The sequence below is a fragment of the Colias croceus genome, chromosome 2 (genome assembly GCF_905220415.1).
Source record: "Colias croceus chromosome 2, ilColCroc2.1".
Taxonomy (NCBI): domain Eukaryota; kingdom Metazoa; phylum Arthropoda; class Insecta; order Lepidoptera; family Pieridae; genus Colias; species Colias croceus.
This window is the reverse complement of record NC_059538.1, coordinates 9,547,833-9,565,842: the sequence shown is the minus strand read 5'-3', so window position 1 is coordinate 9,565,842 and position 18,010 is coordinate 9,547,833. Positions and strand designations below refer to the sequence as shown.

Here is an 18,010-nt window from a genome sequence, read left to right as displayed (position 1 = left end):
AATCATCAAAGAAAAACTGTTTATAATAAACGCCTTGCACAAATTTCAGCTAACTTTACAAAGTTTATTTTTCAAAAGGTATTTTTTTCTGGGTCGTAATCCTCAGTAATTTTACCCTTGATGGGCACATATATTTCTTTTTATTTTACTTTTTGGAAAGCTGAAATACCTAAAACAAAAAATATGAGGTAAGTTAAAAAAGTATAAATTTCAATGTAAAAACGAACAATCTTATAACTACATGTGAGTGCAATACCGATGTCGAGTGTTGTTTCATTACTAGTAAAAATCTTGAAAATGGTGATCTAAATTTCATCATAATATTGTTATTACAATATATTCTCTTCACTATCCATAAAAACTCGTCATCATGGTTACCTTACTTGTTAATTTTGTTTATTGAAAACTTGTTGAAAAATGATAAAGTATTAGGAAAATAACAAATTTAACATGACTGCTTTCTAAAATGATGCAAAATTTTACAATTTTTGCCATTGAAATGATTCTAAACAGGTAAATGCAGGAGTATTGAGGAATACTGTAAATAACGTAAATATACACTTGCCTGTGAAATTCTATGCCAGAATTTGGTGTCCAAACACTTCTGCAATTTTTCACAATGCAATACATTATTTATATTCGGAAAATATTTATTAAATACGCAACAATATTAACTTAAATATTCGAAGCGACGCAATTTTTTTTGACACTTATGCCATATTGTCAAAGTGAGAGTTGCTACAATTTTATTATGGTAACTACCCATAATCAGGGAGTATCGCTATTTAATAATTGGTCCAGATACTTATTTTATTTAGCATAAATAATAATTGTCTCATCCAACAATGCTTCTGAATGACGTTGTTGGCAATTTATCAACAAACTCATGTACAAAAACTAACCTTTTGCACAGAATATTACGGCATACATAGTAGCCTTGGGAAAACTTCGTATTAACAGTGGCAATACCAAGTTAGGTGTGAAAGTGATAAAACACAACAATTTTCTTGTAAAGCCCGGCATTCACTACACGCACCGCGAGCCGAGCCCCGAGCCGTACCAATCCGTGGACAAATCCGTCATCGCCCACACACTACACGTCTATCACCTTCTATCACTCTCCGTCTCCAGACGGCGAGCGCCGCGCCGAGCCGCGAGCCGCGCACAACTACACATACACACGCAGATTTGTCCGCGGACTTGTCGCCAGCTACAAATTCAGCGGATGGGTGCGCCTGTGAATGGTACCCATTACACGTCAAATGTTCATACCGATATCTCCAGTGTATAAGATATAAGCTTCTTGCTATGACCATTAACTTGTAACAAGAAAATATAACCTTGAAACCACGCTGGTTTGTATATTCAGGATTTTTCGAAATAGAAAAAACTTAAATCATGGTCTATAAATAATAACTACATTTATTTTTAACAGTATTTATATTAAGCTAGTATTTATATTATTACTAGCTTCCGCCCGCGACTCAATCCGCGCGGATATCGGTCTTCGCGTGGATGGTTTATTTCTTCATTTTGAGTAACTCTGACAATGATATCTTATAAATTTTTTTAATAACCTTGTGCACAGAATCTTACAGCATACATAGTAGCCTTGGGAAAACTTCGTAACAGTGGCAATACCTAGTTAGGTGTGAAAGTGATAAAACACAACAACTGGGCAATATTTTCTCGTTACACGTCAAATGTTCATACCGAAATCTCCGGTACGTATTAGATGTAAGCGTAGACAGAGAACGGATGTAAGCTTCTTGTTTCATTCTATTCAAATTTTTTTAAGGGTGGCAATTTTGTGTCTGTCGTTACCAATGAAAGGAATCGTTACTGCGATAAAATGATTTCTGCATTGGATTTCTGTCAAAGAACTGTCAAATCGAAACAGTCTAGTTGTCAAACAAAGATGGCAGACGCTGCTGTTGAAACAGCGCCGAATGATGAAAATGATGATACATGGCTGTACGGAGAGTCCAATGCTGATCAAAATGAAGACACGGAGCCAAATCTTAACGAAAAAGAAAAACAACAACCTTCGACGATTGAAAGCGCGGTAAGATTATATGTTGTTTTGCTTTCCGATAAGGTTATGTCTATTTATTCAAAAAGTAATACAATAATTTTCTCTTATTTTTTATTGCTATCTGAATGATTATCTTATGCTCAAAATTGAAATTATATATAATATTCCATGACTTAGTATTTATTAAAATTTTGAAAAATTTATTCGCCACTAAGTATTTTTTTTTCGTTATTTTCAGGATCAAGACACAGAAGAAAAGGATCAAGATGAGACTGAAGGGAATAACGACGATTCCCACTTTAACGATGAACATTTTGGTGAAGTAGAACGAGATGAACAGAGTCAGACCAATGGTGATGCTGATAGTCAGGATAATGGGGACTCGGACTCAGACGACAGTGATGACGTCAAAGTTACAATCGGAGAGATCAAATCAGGGCCACAAGCTTATGCCAGCTTGAACATTAAGGTAAAAAGTTTCCTTGTCCAATAAAATTAGTTTTTGGTTCCATTTTACGTTTATGTTTTCTTTTATCCAGTAAACTGTATGTCTGTATTTAATTAATACATACTTACATTGTTTCTATTTTTCAATTTCTATTTGAAATATTGTAATCAATTCTATAACCTTTCACATGTCGATGGACATTTTCCCGATTTTCCCTATCTGTCGTACCGGGAGCCGGTATGGTCGACCGACAGCGAAATTTTGAGATAGACTTTTACATTAACTCGATTTTCTCCGTATCTAGTACTAATCAAGTTAATTCAAGTTATAAATCTTATTGTAAATTGAATAATCTTTATTCACTTTCAACCATTTCTATATAAATACTCAATTAAAGCTAACACAGAACTTTCAACAGAGGGTAGTGTGATATTTAGATAAGTTTCGGTTATAATTTGAATTAAAACAACATTTGGAAGTAATTAAAACATTTTATTTACAACTTATCACATTAGGTTTAAAATACAACACAAAATTCAAGTGCCACCATACAAATTTTTTACACAACACACGATCTTAATATCGTCACAAAAAACCGCCACTTAACGAGTCATCATAAGTGGGTATCGTATTTCAACCTAATTTTAAATGACGCATGCCGATTTGGACACGATGTTTTGTTTATTAGAAACTTAAGCTTATAAACTATGTATTACGAAAGTATCGCAGCACTATATTATATATATCTTGAGTAGGAGTTAAACAAAAATAACTCAAAAATTTGGGTCAAAAATTACGTACATTTAAAAACATAGTTTTTGGAAAAAATATTGCAACTAACGGAACTTTTAGACATTTTCTAAGATTAAGATAGATTCAAGGATCAAAACAAATCATCAGAACAGTACAGTTCTAGGAAATATTTCAAAATATAAGTTGTTAAAAGTAGCAAAAAAATTTTCATTTTGGTACCTGGATGCTATAAAAAAATGGATACGGCTTTTCGTAAAACATAATATTTTCAAGGTATGGCTCTTATGAGATGTGTTTGTTTTTTACTATCGTACATTTAAAACATCTATTCTGGTCATATTTCGGTAATGTAGCAGTCAGCAATCAATTAAAATTTTAATGCATACAAAAATATTCCTGTGGCATATCCATTCTTAGGTAGCATCCTAAAAATACGCAATCTGTCGACGTACCGGCTCCCGGTATGATACTACGTAGTATCATATTTCACTACGTATTTTCATGTTTTTGAAACAAATATAATGCTACCCTATGAAATATATCAAAACTAAGTAGTTTTACGTTTTATATCTAACATCAACTTACCTTTTTATCCATTTCTGGCTGAAATATAACGATAATAAAATCGTCATCACGCGTTCGACCTTGCACATGCTGATAGTTACAGACCGAATTTTAGTGAAAATTAACAGAACTATTATATAATTAGTATATATAATCAATATTTAATAACCCATCCATCGTTGCTTTTAATATTCAGCGAATCACTTTAAGATTAGAACAAGTTTTCACCAAAACAAAAATACGTAGTCACCACATGCGATGACGTAATTTTGAATGACGCGTGTTTAAATTTTGTTCACTAGCGCTGCTCGTGTTTTGGCGTCACTAGCCGGCCTGTTTCTTCTTTAAGCATTTGTAATGTGTCAGAAAGGAAAGGGTGATATACAATGAGGTTGTTTATACTAAAAAACAAAACACTCGAACCCACACCGGCCCCCGGTATATCGACATACACGGCGAAAATTTGTTTACACCGGGAGCCGGTATTTCGACATGTGAAAGGTTATTTCACTGGCTTTATGTTCTGCTATGATTTAAAATGTGTTTGGTTTACATGTTTGTAGCGAGGGGTAGGCTTAGTCGCCTCTGGAGGTGACAAACCTAGAACTGGACCAGCAGCTGGAGGGAAAGTCACCCTCGAGGATATGGATGGCCCTGGCAGTATCAATGGAGTACCCGCACTTGAATTCAATATTGATACAATAGAAGATAAGCCATGGAACAAGCCTGGTGCTGATATATCAGGTAATATTGTATTTGTTTAATAAGGGCTGATTTTTCAATCCTTGGTTAAAACTTATTCATCGAATAACGTATTAAACTACCATTTCAAACATGTATTTTAATTGTCCGTATATGACAGTTTACAGGTGGCATTTTAAAATGTTCATGTAATACTGTATTGGATGGATAAATTTTAACCAAGGATTGAAAAATCGGCCCTAAAACAGAAACAATCTGATTAGTTCATTAAAAAATGCAAAATGGTTAATCAAAGCAAGTTATATTAATAAGTTGTAGAAATGAACATAAAGGTATGCTTGTTCTAATTACTCCTTTGGACATTGGATATTTATTTTTATCACATACAAGCTGTGCCCAGTGGTTTACCCACATTGCCCCACTCCTAGAGTGATGATATGAGCCTATATGTTGACCCGACCTGTTAGTAATAGTCATGCAAAATTGGAAGTTAATAAATCAGTACATACTTTCAATTAGACAAACAGATGATTCAGTTGGTTATTGGTAATGAAATTCTTTAATTAATAATAAATAACAGAAAAGAATAAGCATAGATAACATAGCAATTACACATAAAGTTGCACACAGATATTGTATACGCGAATTCATTTATGACTTAGAGACACTTAGAGCTAGCGCGCAAGAGCAACTTTTGTCTCCGCAACTATTTTGTCTCTTCCACCTATAGGCTAGTAGTAAAGTGCGCGCACGTAGCGACGCAACTCCCCATAGAGTTGATGGGATAGACAAAATAGTTGCGGAGACAAAAGTTGCTCTTGCGCGCTAGCTCTTAGTATAAAAAAAAAACTTAAATTGCAGATTACTTCAACTACGGCTTCAACGAGGTGACGTGGAGCGCATACTGTGAACGGCAACGGCGCATGCGCGTCAACGAGGCGGGCGTCGGCATGCACCCGTCGCACCCGTCGCACCCGTCGCACCCGTCGCACCCGCCGCACCCACCACACCCGCCCAGGCAGAACAACAACGATATGCGCAGGCAATCAGGTATATTGTATTGTTGGAGTTTTTTATTCGATAGGGTAGAACGATTAAACCTTCGCACGTCCTACGCACGTTATTCGCGCGTAACTAAATCTGTATTTTATAGTAGGACGCGTGAGAGATTTTGTTTTCACTAATGGATTAGTGGTCTTGCATTGCCTGCAAAGTATGCTGGTTGAAATGCCGCCTCCACAAATATACCATGCCATGCAAAGTATTCTGAGATACATTCATTTCTAGATCCTCAATGTTAATCTATAATATAAAAATGAATCCCAAAATGTGTTGGTAAGCGCATAACTTGAGAACGGCTTAACCGATTTTGTTAATTCTTTTTTTATAATATTCCTTGAAGTTCGAGGATGGTTCTTATGTAGAGAAAACGTGAATATGTACCACGGGCGAAGCCGGGGCGGACCGCTAGTATAGTATAGAATTGTCCTATATTAATGTATAACTTATAAACTTTTAGGTCCAGTAAGGCATGATGATGGACCACCACCTATGATGCAAAATAATTATCAATCCAGAGAGAATACTATACAGGTACGTAATATTAATATTCAAAGTTTTTGAGCTAATATTATAGATTGCATTTTGTAGTTCTCTTTGTAAAAAAATAATTCCGAGGTACTGGAACAATTTTTCCTCCATACTGTTTCCATTTATAATATTTGAAAAGAGCAACTACAATTATAAGTATGTACAAAATAATTAAGAGAGAAACTATGGATGTTCATTTGAAATATTATACCATAAACGAAACATATGCTATCTTGTAGGTGATGACAGCGGAGCGGCGGGAGTACGGGCGCGCGGGTCCAGGGCCGGGCGGGCCCGGGGTAGGGCCCGGCGGTCCCGGCGGGGGCCCCGCGCCAGGGCCCGGCCCGGATTACTTCGCGCCCGACCACTACTACCCGCCGCATGCTAGCTACGAGGAGCCGTCTTGGGGTGAGTATACATCAGTCCTAAAGCTTATTTGTTAAGCAACAAAGTTGAGTCGTAATGTTGTGATGTTGCTGGCATCACTGCAAATGTTGATAACGTAGGTTAAAAAGTTCTCGCCGGAGTTACAACATTTAAATAAACCATGTTATGTTCAAATCTAAAGTTTACTATGAATATAAGGCTTTATCTATATTGTTTGTGAATTTTAATTCTCACATTTTTAGTTCTTTGTCAATCTTATTGTATGGTCATTTGTAGTATTGCAGTGTAATAAATGTATCTCGTATGTATCTCTGACTGAATAGTCATCACATCATTTTAAACAATGATTGAAATTATTAGTCAATGTTTTTTAATGGATAGCTGAATAGCTAGTATTCGATACTACAAGTTTATTAAATTTAAAAGATAGTTTAAATCTACATCATACAACAGAACTATATGACAGGTAATCTCAAATTACAGGATTTAAATATTACCTGACCAATAATAGTAATATTTATTTACTGCACTTAGTTAAGAATTAACACTCATATTACTAATAGTTTTAGGTTTGTAATAAAAGACAAGTTTATATTTAAATTTTCATTTATTTTATCTATTTCATCTAAGCTTAATGCCTAACAAACATAAAAACAGTTAACAATATACATGGGGCATTTCACGCGAAGCGGACACAGATTTATTTTTTCTATATATAATTTACGTGCTCGGGATTCACTAAGAGATCATTTTAAGAATACTGGTATCCTTACTGTACCATCACAGTATATATTTAATAATATTTTGCATGTACACAAAAGCTCCGACTTACACACAAGAGTAGGAGATAGACACGATTATGGCACAAGGAACAGGAATAGAATTGAAATGCCATTTTTCCGATTAGCTAAAGTTAAAAATTCATTTATGGGTCAAGGTATACGCTTTTACAATAGAATTCCTCACAATATTAAAGAGTTTAGTAGTTCTAAATTTAAAACTTATATAAAAAATGTATTAGTTCAGAGAGCGTACTACAATATTCAGGAATATATGGACGATAAAAACCCATGGAGGGTTGTCGCGTAAAAACAAGACAGTTCATTGGCATATTATGATATATTATGTAGTTAGATATAAGTTTCATATATTGTAATATTTACATGATTTTAAAAGAGCAACTATGGAGTTTCTTGCCGATTCTTCTCCATAGATCACTGCTTTCCGAATCGGTGGTAAATGTTAAAATAATTATGTAATGACGATTCGAAAGTGCTACTAAATAGTAGTCTAATTGAATAAATGAATGTTTGAGTTTGAGTTTGAGGGTGAGGTTTCAGATTTCAGTTATATTTTAATATGTTACACCTGTATATATCCTCGGTATGTATACGAAAAAATTTTGCATTTAGAAGCTTAGTTTTCAAAATACAGGTCTTTGAACATGTCAGTAAGCGCGAGGTATGGGGGACTTTGAATGTAATTATCAGTTCAAGAAAAGTAATTTTTAAATAAATTGATGACTGAATAATATACCCCATTAAATAAACTTTTTATCCTCATATTTCGAATTTCGAATTTATATTTAAATACCTTAGAAAACTAAAAAAATATTTTTCTTTGTCATTTTTTACAAACTTTGCGTATTTTTAAATTTTTTTAAGATCATTAAATAAATGGCTTATATTATTTTTAAACTTCATGCAAAGTTCTATAGTGGTCATCGCAGTACTTTAGAATCTACATGTATTATAATGGCGAAGCGCGGCAATATCCCCATACTAGCGCCTAGCGCGACGCACTTCAATATTCATACAAACGGGGACAAAAAGTAAATTCGAGAAAGTTGAATTAAATGAGGGTTCAACAGATAGGTCTTTAAAAATTGATTGGAGGTTCATAAATAAGTTTTATGCTAAAATAAATAATTGACGAGATATACGTATTCAAAGTCTTAAAAATGTCATATTACTTTACTGAATAATTTTTTTTTTAAGAAAACAAAAGTAATATTTTCTTGCTTGTTATTTACCACTATAAAACCTTATTAAACCCTGAAACGGTGTTATTAACTAACTATAATGAAATAAATATTGCAGTCCGGTGCGCTAACCAACTAGGCGCTAGTATGGGGATATTGCCGCGCTTCGCCATTATAATATTTTATAATACATATAGCTTCTAAACTACTGCGATGACCACTCCACAACTTTGCATGAAGTTTAAGCATAATATAAGCCATTTATTTAGGGCCGATTTTTCAATCCCGAGATAAACAGTCTAATAACTACCCCTCGAATAGATTTATTCAATTGTGTATCTAACTCATAACGGCTCGCCTATTTTTCAATCGTGATTTATTTGATGTATAACTATCTGACCAAATATTTCCATATTGGCAGCTCTGCTCTCGGAGTGGCGGAACAAACATATTAAATTAGTCAGGTTAGAGCGGGATAGAGTCAACTCTTGCAATTTGTCAACAACCGTCATTATGACTCACGTCAGGAGTGCATTTTAAGTTTATCTTGTGTTCTATGATTGTTGATTATTGTTTTGATTCGAGTAAAGAGTTTTGATTAAATTTGTGTTTAAATTTATATATTTTACGATGGAAACGACATAAAGGCAGCGTTTGGCAAATTTTCAATGGCATGGTCATCAATACTACCAAAAACATCAATTTCAATATGATTTTAGTTGATAATAATTATATAGAAAGAGACTTAATTGTTAATAATTCTATGCTCTATGTTATTACATACGAAAATATCCCAAATTTGACGCGTCAGTTGTCAAATCAAACACCTATTCGTCGAATAGCGCGCTATCTGGCCGTTGGAGCGGCAAATAGATTTATTCATCAAATAATGTAGTTATTCGATAGATAAGTCCTATTCGTCTATTGAAAAATTGAATATTTTGTTAACCGAAGAATAAAGTCTATCTAGCTCTTTATCTGGGCATTGAAAAATCGGCCCTTAATGATCTTAAAAAAAAATTAAAAATACGCAAAGTTTGTAAAAAATTACAAAGAAAAATATTTTTTTATTTTTCTAAGGAATATAAATATAAATGCGAAATTCGAAATATGATGATAAAAAGTTTATTTAATGGGGGGTATATTATTCAGTCATCAATTTATTTAAAAATTACCTTTCTTGAACTGATAATTACATTCAAAGTCCTCCATACCTCGCGCTTACTGACATCTTCAAAGACCTGTATTTTGAAAACATAGGGCGTATTCAGAAAGAAAGCTTGAAACTTATAAGCGCTTATCGGCGCTTACCGGCGCTTGTCAGCGCTGGTTACCCGCGCAGGAAAATATATGAACACGCTCCGATAAGCGCTGATAGGCGCCGACAAGTTCCGATAAGCTTCAACAAGCGCTTGTGAGCGCTGGGCGCTGCCATATAAAATTTGTTTTGATCTGCTTCAACCTGCTTCCTTTGTGTAGAACGAACCAGCGTTGACAAGCGCCGACAAGCGCCGATAAGCGCTTATAAGTTTCAAGCTTCCTTTCTGAATACGCCCTAAGCTTCTAAATATAAAAAATTTTCGTATACATACCGAGGATATATACAGGTGTAACATAATAAAATATAACCGAAATCTGAAACCTGACCCTGAAATATGTGTCCGCTTCGCGTGAAATGCCCCACATATTAGTTTAATCACAAATAAACAGCAACATTTCTAAAACATTTCGTTCACAGGTCCACCTGAGCAAAGCGGATGGGCTCCAACTGAGATAAAGGAACTGACGCCGGGCCCCATGCCCCCGCCGGCCGCGCTCGGGCCCCCGATGGGCATGCCGCACCCCGGGCCACACCCCGGGCCCCACCCAGGGCCTCATCCCGGACCCCACCCGGGGCCCCACCCGCCACCGCACATGATGCCTGCACCCTACTCGCCCTATAGGTACGCATTACATGTTACTAACAGATTTCAATTGTACCTAACGAAAATACTCGATCTTTTTTTCTGGCCTAATATTGCCTATACTATGTACAAATCAAATCAAATCAAATATTTATTTTGCAAGAAATGGAAGGTTTACAAATGCTATGTACATAATTTATTGTTCAGCACAAATCGCCAATTGATTAGCATGCAAAAACTTACAAAACAATGTCAATGTCATATAGTCCAAACTCCAAGATCCCAGAGCCGTAGGACACAACTTACGGCCATATCACACTAGCGGATTGCGAGCGGCTTAAAAGCGGAGCGGGTGCGCAACCAATATGTTGCGTTAGGTCACTAATGAACTTTCTTAATGAGTAAAAAATAACGATCTCATAATTATTATTATACTATCACAAGTTATAAGTGACCAGCACGGATTCCATTTTGTTAATGAGTGTACATGACTGCGACGTAAACGTTGCGCATCTGCCACGCGTCCGCAACGAATTCGCTGCGCAACCGCGGCGTGTTCGTTGCGCAACCGCTCCTAGTGTGATATCGCTCTTAGATCTAAAGCATATAACTTTCACTTTATAATACCTGAATGTTTGCGGAGTTTTTACCGGTGACACCTGCGCCACCTGAGTTTCTTATGATAGTTTGGATTTATACATATTACGCTCAAAGACCGCTATCGCTCATTGAGCAATAAATTTTCTCACAACACGTGATCGTGACCACGACGCGTTGTGAGTCGAGTAAAAAATTTGCATCGCAAAATTCTAGTCGATTCGAGTTATGGCTGTTACTCTTCACGTAAACGTTCCCGACGGGTTGTTACAGTACTCCCAAACTAATAATGCGCATAGAAAAATTCGGCAACTGTCATATTCAGCAAGCCTCCGAAGATGATATGTATATAGAATATAAATTATATAGTATATAAATTCTTACGTGCTAAATCTGAAGTGGACCTGTTTAATGTTAATATTGTATCGTTTGTCTCTTCTTCTTCTTCTTTCAAGCCTTAATTCACCCATAGTCGGGTATAGGCCTCCTCATGTTTTTTCCATTCTTTTCGGTCTTTGGCCAGACGCATCCAAGATTTACCCGCTGTTTTAGAAATAATTTTGTTTGTCTCTAATTGTACCTTATTTTTAAGTCAAACTTTGTAATAATTGTTATCTTTGTGCGTGTTGGTATGTTTTGTACTGTAAGTCAAAGATGAATAAAGAAATAAATAAATAAATAAATAGAGTGGTTAAATGTATTTTCTTCATGCATAATGTATTAGAATTATGAGTTTTATTGTGATTTCATTGTAAAACAGATAAGTAACGAAATTTGTTTCGATAATTCAATGTAAGTTAATAGCGAGGATAAGCCACACGATTGCGAATATATATTTGTTATATTGATTTACTTGGAAAATTCTATACTTAGAACTATTAAAGTATCTTTCTGAAGCTGGTGTAATGATGGATGTATGGAAGGTTAAAATAAGACAAAGTTTATATTTAAAAAAATGATTTTATAACACAGGTTTACATTTTAATTGTGAAATCTAATCATTAAAATCTCAGTCCAAAGGATTTACAGAATCAGGGATTATCTCTATTTCTGATATCGTAGAATGATCAGAACTTTCATTATGCTCTTATTAATTTTCACTTTCCCCACTGCTCTCTGCTACCTGTGTAAATAATCATTTTACCGGAAAATTCAACTTTGAAACAAAACTAAGAAGGTTATGTAACAGCAGCTCTATATAATTCCATACATAGATAATACGTGCAGTCACCACCAATAAATAAAGACGACTGACGGATTTTTTAATATTTTGACTGACAGGCTACCGTCGCCCGAATAGTTTTTAATTGTGTATGACTCTGAATTGACTCGTATTTATTCCCAACAAGGTGCAAGATGCCAGTGCATTGTTTAGGGCACTTACGATTCAATGATTCGGGGTGATTCGGGTGTTTCTGGAAATACGATAATTAGCGAAGATCTGCATGCGCATTATTAATTTTGGAGTACTGTACAAACGTAGAAAGACCACATAACTAAATGCTCGCGAGCCCCTTTAGCTAGTTTCTTACATACCCACTGCTACAAAAGCGCCCGCTTTAATTTCCACCCAAACCAGTAAACACATCCGTCATACAAATTGAGAACCTTTACGTTTTGTTGTAAAATACTATGATTTTTTTTAAATTTTAAGACAAACGGAACCATTGTAAAAAGTAAAATATACTAAATAAACAACATTTTTTTTAACACAGGCCGCACCACCCGCCGCCACATCCACTTGACCGTGACCGTGACCGTGACCGTGAGCGTGAGCGTGACCGTGACCGTGAGCGCGACCGCGACCGTGACAGGATTCGGGAGCGCGAGGAACGGGACCGCCGGGAGAGGGACAGGAGGGAAGAGGTAATGATTGTAATGTATTTTTTTCTATTACTCACCTTATTTTTTTATAATGTAACAAGTTAATTTTAGAGACACTAAATTGTATAATATGTCAGTGCTAAAAGCTTCCTTTGTACGAAAATTCTTTCTCATCCGATAATGGGTTAAGCATGACCGGGTTAATGATAACAACGAACGAAAGAGAAAGAGTTACTCATTAACTGTACGCGCTCAGTGTATACTCATAATTTTACGTATTTTATTTTTAAAAATTCGTAATAACTCAGGCCCCGGAATCACAGACACAATAGAAAATCTATTGTGTCGTGGACCGATCGGGCCGCTTGGGGCTCAATGGGATTAAATACTATATTAACTAATCAAACTATTCTTAAAATAAAATAGGTGACTTGATTAATTTTTATAAACATAGATTGATTCAAATTTTGCAATGTAAAATATATTTTTTATATCTTAACAGGAAGAAAGAGAGCACCGCGATAGAGATCGCGAAAGATCACGATCAATTAAGCCCGACCGTTCTCGTGAAAAGTGAGTACATTATTTTAGTATATGCTTTAAAAAAAGTTGATCATACACACAAATTTTCACATATAGTAATCGTTGATTTCGTGAATGTTGAACGTTTTCATCATAATATAATATTAAGTATTTAAAAACAAATTCCATAAAAATTAACTTCTCTAAAAATTTAAGAAAAGGAGCTTGGTGAAATAGTAAATAAAACGTCCCATAGTTTTTCACAATAGTATTTATTTGTAAAAATACATTACACATTTAAAGCATATAATTATTTTGCAGATCGTACAGACGGGAGCGGTCACGGTCAAGGTCACGGCGCCACAAGTCACGGTCAAGGTCACCGCGGATACGTGATCGTTCTCGCGACCGTGAGCGCGCTTCCAAAGCCAAGACAAAGGAACCGAAGGAAAAAGATGACGATAAATAACTCATCGGAGAAATTACTTGTAGCAGTAATCAAGTCTTCATAAGTCTTAATTAAATATAATTTAAGAACTATTTGTGTTTTATTTCTCTGCGCATTAAAAAATAGCTTACCGACTGAAATCCCCAATCTACTTTCGTTTGAAAAAGTTTGTACCTACATAATGATTATACTATACAATGGGAACACGTATTTATTTGAGAGATATACCTGGCGGACAAATATGTCCTGTTTCTTAGTTAGCTTATAGCTCTTTTTACATACATCATAAAGACAAAACCTAGGGTAATTAACCATGGTTCTATGAAAATTATTATTTGTTATACAACTAACGACAAACAAATTTACTAAGAACATTGGATGTTAGTGCTGATTTACACAGGGTTTTTTTTCGGGTCAGCACTGATTTGCCTCGAATTTGTAGTCAGTTACTGACCCTGTGTAAATCAGCACTTAGGGTTCATACGCACTATGCGGGTAGCCGCATTGCGGGTAGCCGTCCGGCTGACCGCAGGATGCGGTTGCGAATGCGGTTGCCTCGTAATAACAACTGCCGATTAAAATACATGTGGGAATAGGATAAAATATTAAGATGTATTTCATGATTACTAGTTTTATTTTTAGTCTGTGTTTTTCTATTATTTAATCTGTGGACATGTTATCTGTAGACTGTAGATTTTTGGTTGTCTATGACTTGACTTTGTGTCAAAGACTTTGTGTTTTTTGGGTACGATGTAATGGAGGATTGTTGAAATGTATTTTTGATATGTAACCGGTGTCTGGGAAATAAATCGATTGGGCGAATTTGGCTTTTCATTTACACCATCCCCACATAATTTGGGGGCTCGTCCGGGATACGGGATGGTGGAATAAAGAAAAAACAGACGAAGACTATGATGCCGGTGATTTAACCTGATTAAGAATTTACGAATTACGAACGAAGACTAAGATTAAAGAAGCTTATGATTATACGATTACGACTTGAAGACTATAAAACTTTTTATTTACATTATTCAACATGCCGCCGAAACGAGTAAAAGATGATGATGATTGTGGTGAACCATCGCCGCGTATTTCCTTCAATGACTTAGAGAAATCAATGACGCAATTTTCGGGTGATGATGCCTATGGCATCGAAACATTCGTAAAAGATTTTGAAGATATTTCCTCTTTAATGCAATGGGGCGAAATAGAAAAACTCATATTTTCGAAGCGGCTTCTCGCGGGAACCGCCAAGCTATTTTTACGTTCATTAAGTGGGACCACCACGTGGGATACACTTAAGTCTGAGCTCCGTGAGGAATTTGGTAAGAAGTTGAACAGTGCAACTGTTCACAAGAGACTTTCAACTCGCCGGATGAAGATGAATGAGACTCATCAGCAATATTTTTTACATATGAAGGAACTTGCAGTACTTGGGAATGTTGAAGATGAAGCCCTGATGGAATATGTCATCGACGGTATTAAAGACAGTGAGTCCAACAAAAATATTTTATATGGCGCTTGTAACATTAAAGAATTCAGAAAGAAATTAGACATTTATTCAGAAATTAAGAAAAAATCATATTCACCTAATAAGATTCAAAGTAATTCAGTATCAAAGTCCATTGGCATGAAAATTCAAAAAACACTACGAGTAAAGAGATGTTTCAATTGTGGAGATTTAGATCATGAGTCGCCTAATTGTACTAAAGGCATTAAATGTTTTAAATGCAACTTGTTTGGCCATAAATCAACTGAATGTTCTAAAAGTATAAAAAAGAGTTTGGAAATTATGTCAACTAAAAATAATATTGATGTGAGACCTTTCAAGAAGCTGAAAATAAATAATATTGATGTAGAAGCCCTGATTGATACCGGAAGCGATGCTAATTTAATAATTATGTCTTATTTTAGGAAGATTCAAGGTGAAAAATTGTTATCTTATAGTTCAGGAACAACAGAAACTTTAACTGGAATAGCTGAAAAGGAAATTTATACAAAAGGATCTTTCACAGCAAAAACTGAAATTGATGATTGTTATTTTGAAACTTTATTTTATGTTGTTGATGATGGCGCTATCCCTGTCAACATTATATTAGGAAATCCTGTACTGAAAGAAGTAGAAATCAATTTTAAATCTGGAACTATCAATGCAACAAGAATATTACACCTTACAATGCTAGAGAATGAAAATGAAGATATCACAAATATTGAAAACAAAGAATATAAGAATAAAATACAGAATATTATAAAAGAATATAACCCCAAAAGATGTACTAAAGAATCAAATGTAAAACTTAAAATATTATTAACCGATGATGTACCAGTTTATCAGAATCCACGACGATTGTCACCTTTGGAGCTTAACATTGTCGACAAACAGATTAAAGAATGGCTTGATGAAGGAATAATAAAAACAAGTAAGTCTGATTATGCTAGTCCAATTGTGCTTGCAAAAAAGAAGAATGGAAACTATAGATTGTGTGTTGATTACAGGAAATTGAATAAGAAGATTATTAAAGAAAGATATCCACTACCACTCATTGAAGATCAATTAGACAGATTAACTTATGCAAAAATGTTTACCTCGCTTGATTTAAAAAATGGATTTTTACATGTGAATGTTCATATTAATAGTCAGAAGTATACATCATTTGTAACACCACGAGGTCAATATGAATTCATTAAGATGCCTTTTGGCTTATGCACTGCTCCTTCTGTTTTTCAGAGATTTATTAATGATATTTTTCAGGATCTTATTATGGATGGTATTGTTCTATCATATCTTGACGATCTCATTTTACCATTTCAATCTGCAGAGGAAGGATTTGTTAATTTACAAAAAGTATTTGACAGAGCTGAAGAGTATGGTTTATTATTTAACTGGGATAAATGTTATTTTATGCAAAAAAGTATTAATTACTTGGGTTATATTGTTTCAGAAGGTGAAATTAAACCTTCAGTGGAGAAAATTGCCGCTGTAGAACATTTTCAGACTCCTCACAATATAAAGTCACTTCAAAGTTTCCTCGGACTAACAGGTTATTTTAGAAAGTTTATAAAGGATTATTCTTTAATAGCAAAACCTCTGACTGATTTACTAAAGAAAGGTACTGTTTTTAATTTTAACTTAGACTGTGAAAAAGCATTTCAGAAATTAAAGTTTATTTTATGTCAATCTCCAGTTTTGAAGATTTATGATCCGAATTTAGAAACAGAACTACACACAGATGCAAGTGCTGAAGGATATGGTGCTGTATTATTGCAAAGGAGTTTAACAGATAATAAGATGCATCCCGTTTACTACATGAGCAAGAAGACATCCGCTACTGAAAAAAAGTATCACAGTTATTATTTAGAAATATTAGCTATTGTTGAAGCTGTTAAAAAGTTTAGAGTATACTTGCTAGGTATTAAATTTAAAATTGTTACAGACTGCTCCGCCTTGACTATGACATTGCAGAAAAAAGACTTACCTCCGAGAGTAGCTTGCTGGGCGCTCTTACTTGAAGAATATGACTACACGATTGAACATCGGCCTGCAGCAAGGATGAAACATGCAGATGCTCTCAGCCGACAGCCTATAAAGAATATAATTGTACTTACCGATACCGCAGCACGCCTGCGAAGAGCTCAAGATGATGATCTGCAAATAAAACTAATAAAGAAAGTATTAGAAAAGGAATCTTATGATGACTATGTTTTAGAGAATGGAATGTTATGGAAGATTAAGGATGGAAATAAATTAATGGTTGTACCTAAGAAAATGCAAAATGAAATTATAAGAAAACATCATGAAAACGGACATTTTGGTTGTGTTAAGACTGAGGAATTAATAAATAGAAATTATTATATGGAGAATTTAAAAGAAAAGATTAAAACAAACATTGATAATTGCGTGGAATGTATACTTAATTCAAATAAAAGAGGAAAGAAGGAAGGATTTCTACATGTAATAGATAAAGGTGATTTACCATTGTCTACTTACCATATTGATCATCTACGACTGTTGACTCATCTGGGACAGATGATTCTGCAGGATGACCGTGTGGGAATAGGATAAAATATTAAGATGTATTTCATGATTACTAGTTTTATTTTTAGTCTGTGTTTTTCTATTATTTAATCTGTGGACATGTTATCTGTAGACTGTAGATTTTTGGTTGTCTATGACTTGACTTTGTGTTTTTTGGGTACGATGTAATGGAGGATTGTTGAAATGTATTTTTGATATGTAACCGGTGTCTGGGAAATA

The 18,010-nt window shown here is 34.8% G+C and overlaps 1 protein-coding gene across 2 annotated transcripts; it reads left to right on the top strand.

Moving 5' to 3' along the window:
- The first annotated feature begins 1,879 nt into the window (after window positions 1-1,879).
- Window positions 1,880-13,845, top strand: LOC123703426 (pre-mRNA 3'-end-processing factor FIP1-like). 2 transcript variants are annotated; one of them, XM_045651417.1, is made up of 10 exons: window positions 1,880-2,065; window positions 2,274-2,504; window positions 4,364-4,544; window positions 5,364-5,552; window positions 6,022-6,095; window positions 6,332-6,500; window positions 10,199-10,403; window positions 12,677-12,836; window positions 13,288-13,358; window positions 13,629-13,845. In XM_045651417.1, the coding sequence occupies exons 1-10, from the start codon at window positions 1,919-1,921 to the stop codon at window positions 13,774-13,776; spliced, it is 1,575 nt and encodes a 524-aa protein (XP_045507373.1). In that variant the 5' UTR covers window positions 1,880-1,918; the 3' UTR covers window positions 13,777-13,845. The 2 variants fall into 2 exon arrangements, with proteins under 2 accessions (XP_045507373.1, XP_045507381.1); XM_045651425.1 differs by having other exon boundaries at window positions 1,881-2,065; window positions 12,677-12,827.
- The last annotated feature ends 4,165 nt before the right edge of the window (window positions 13,846-18,010 follow it).

Excerpts from the sequence above, each read along its gene's own strand:
- LOC123703426 (XM_045651417.1), top strand. The coding sequence starts at position 1,919 with ATGGCAGACGCTGCTGTTGAAACAGCGCCGAATGATGAAAATGATGAT. Across the intron at positions 10,404-12,676 it reads GCACCCTACTCGCCCTATAG|GCCGCACCACCCGCCGCCAC; the intron begins GTACGCATTACA and ends TTTTTAACACAG. Across the intron at positions 12,837-13,287 it reads GGAGGGAAGAGGTAATGATT|GAAGAAAGAGAGCACCGCGA; the intron begins GTAATGTATTTT and ends ATATCTTAACAG.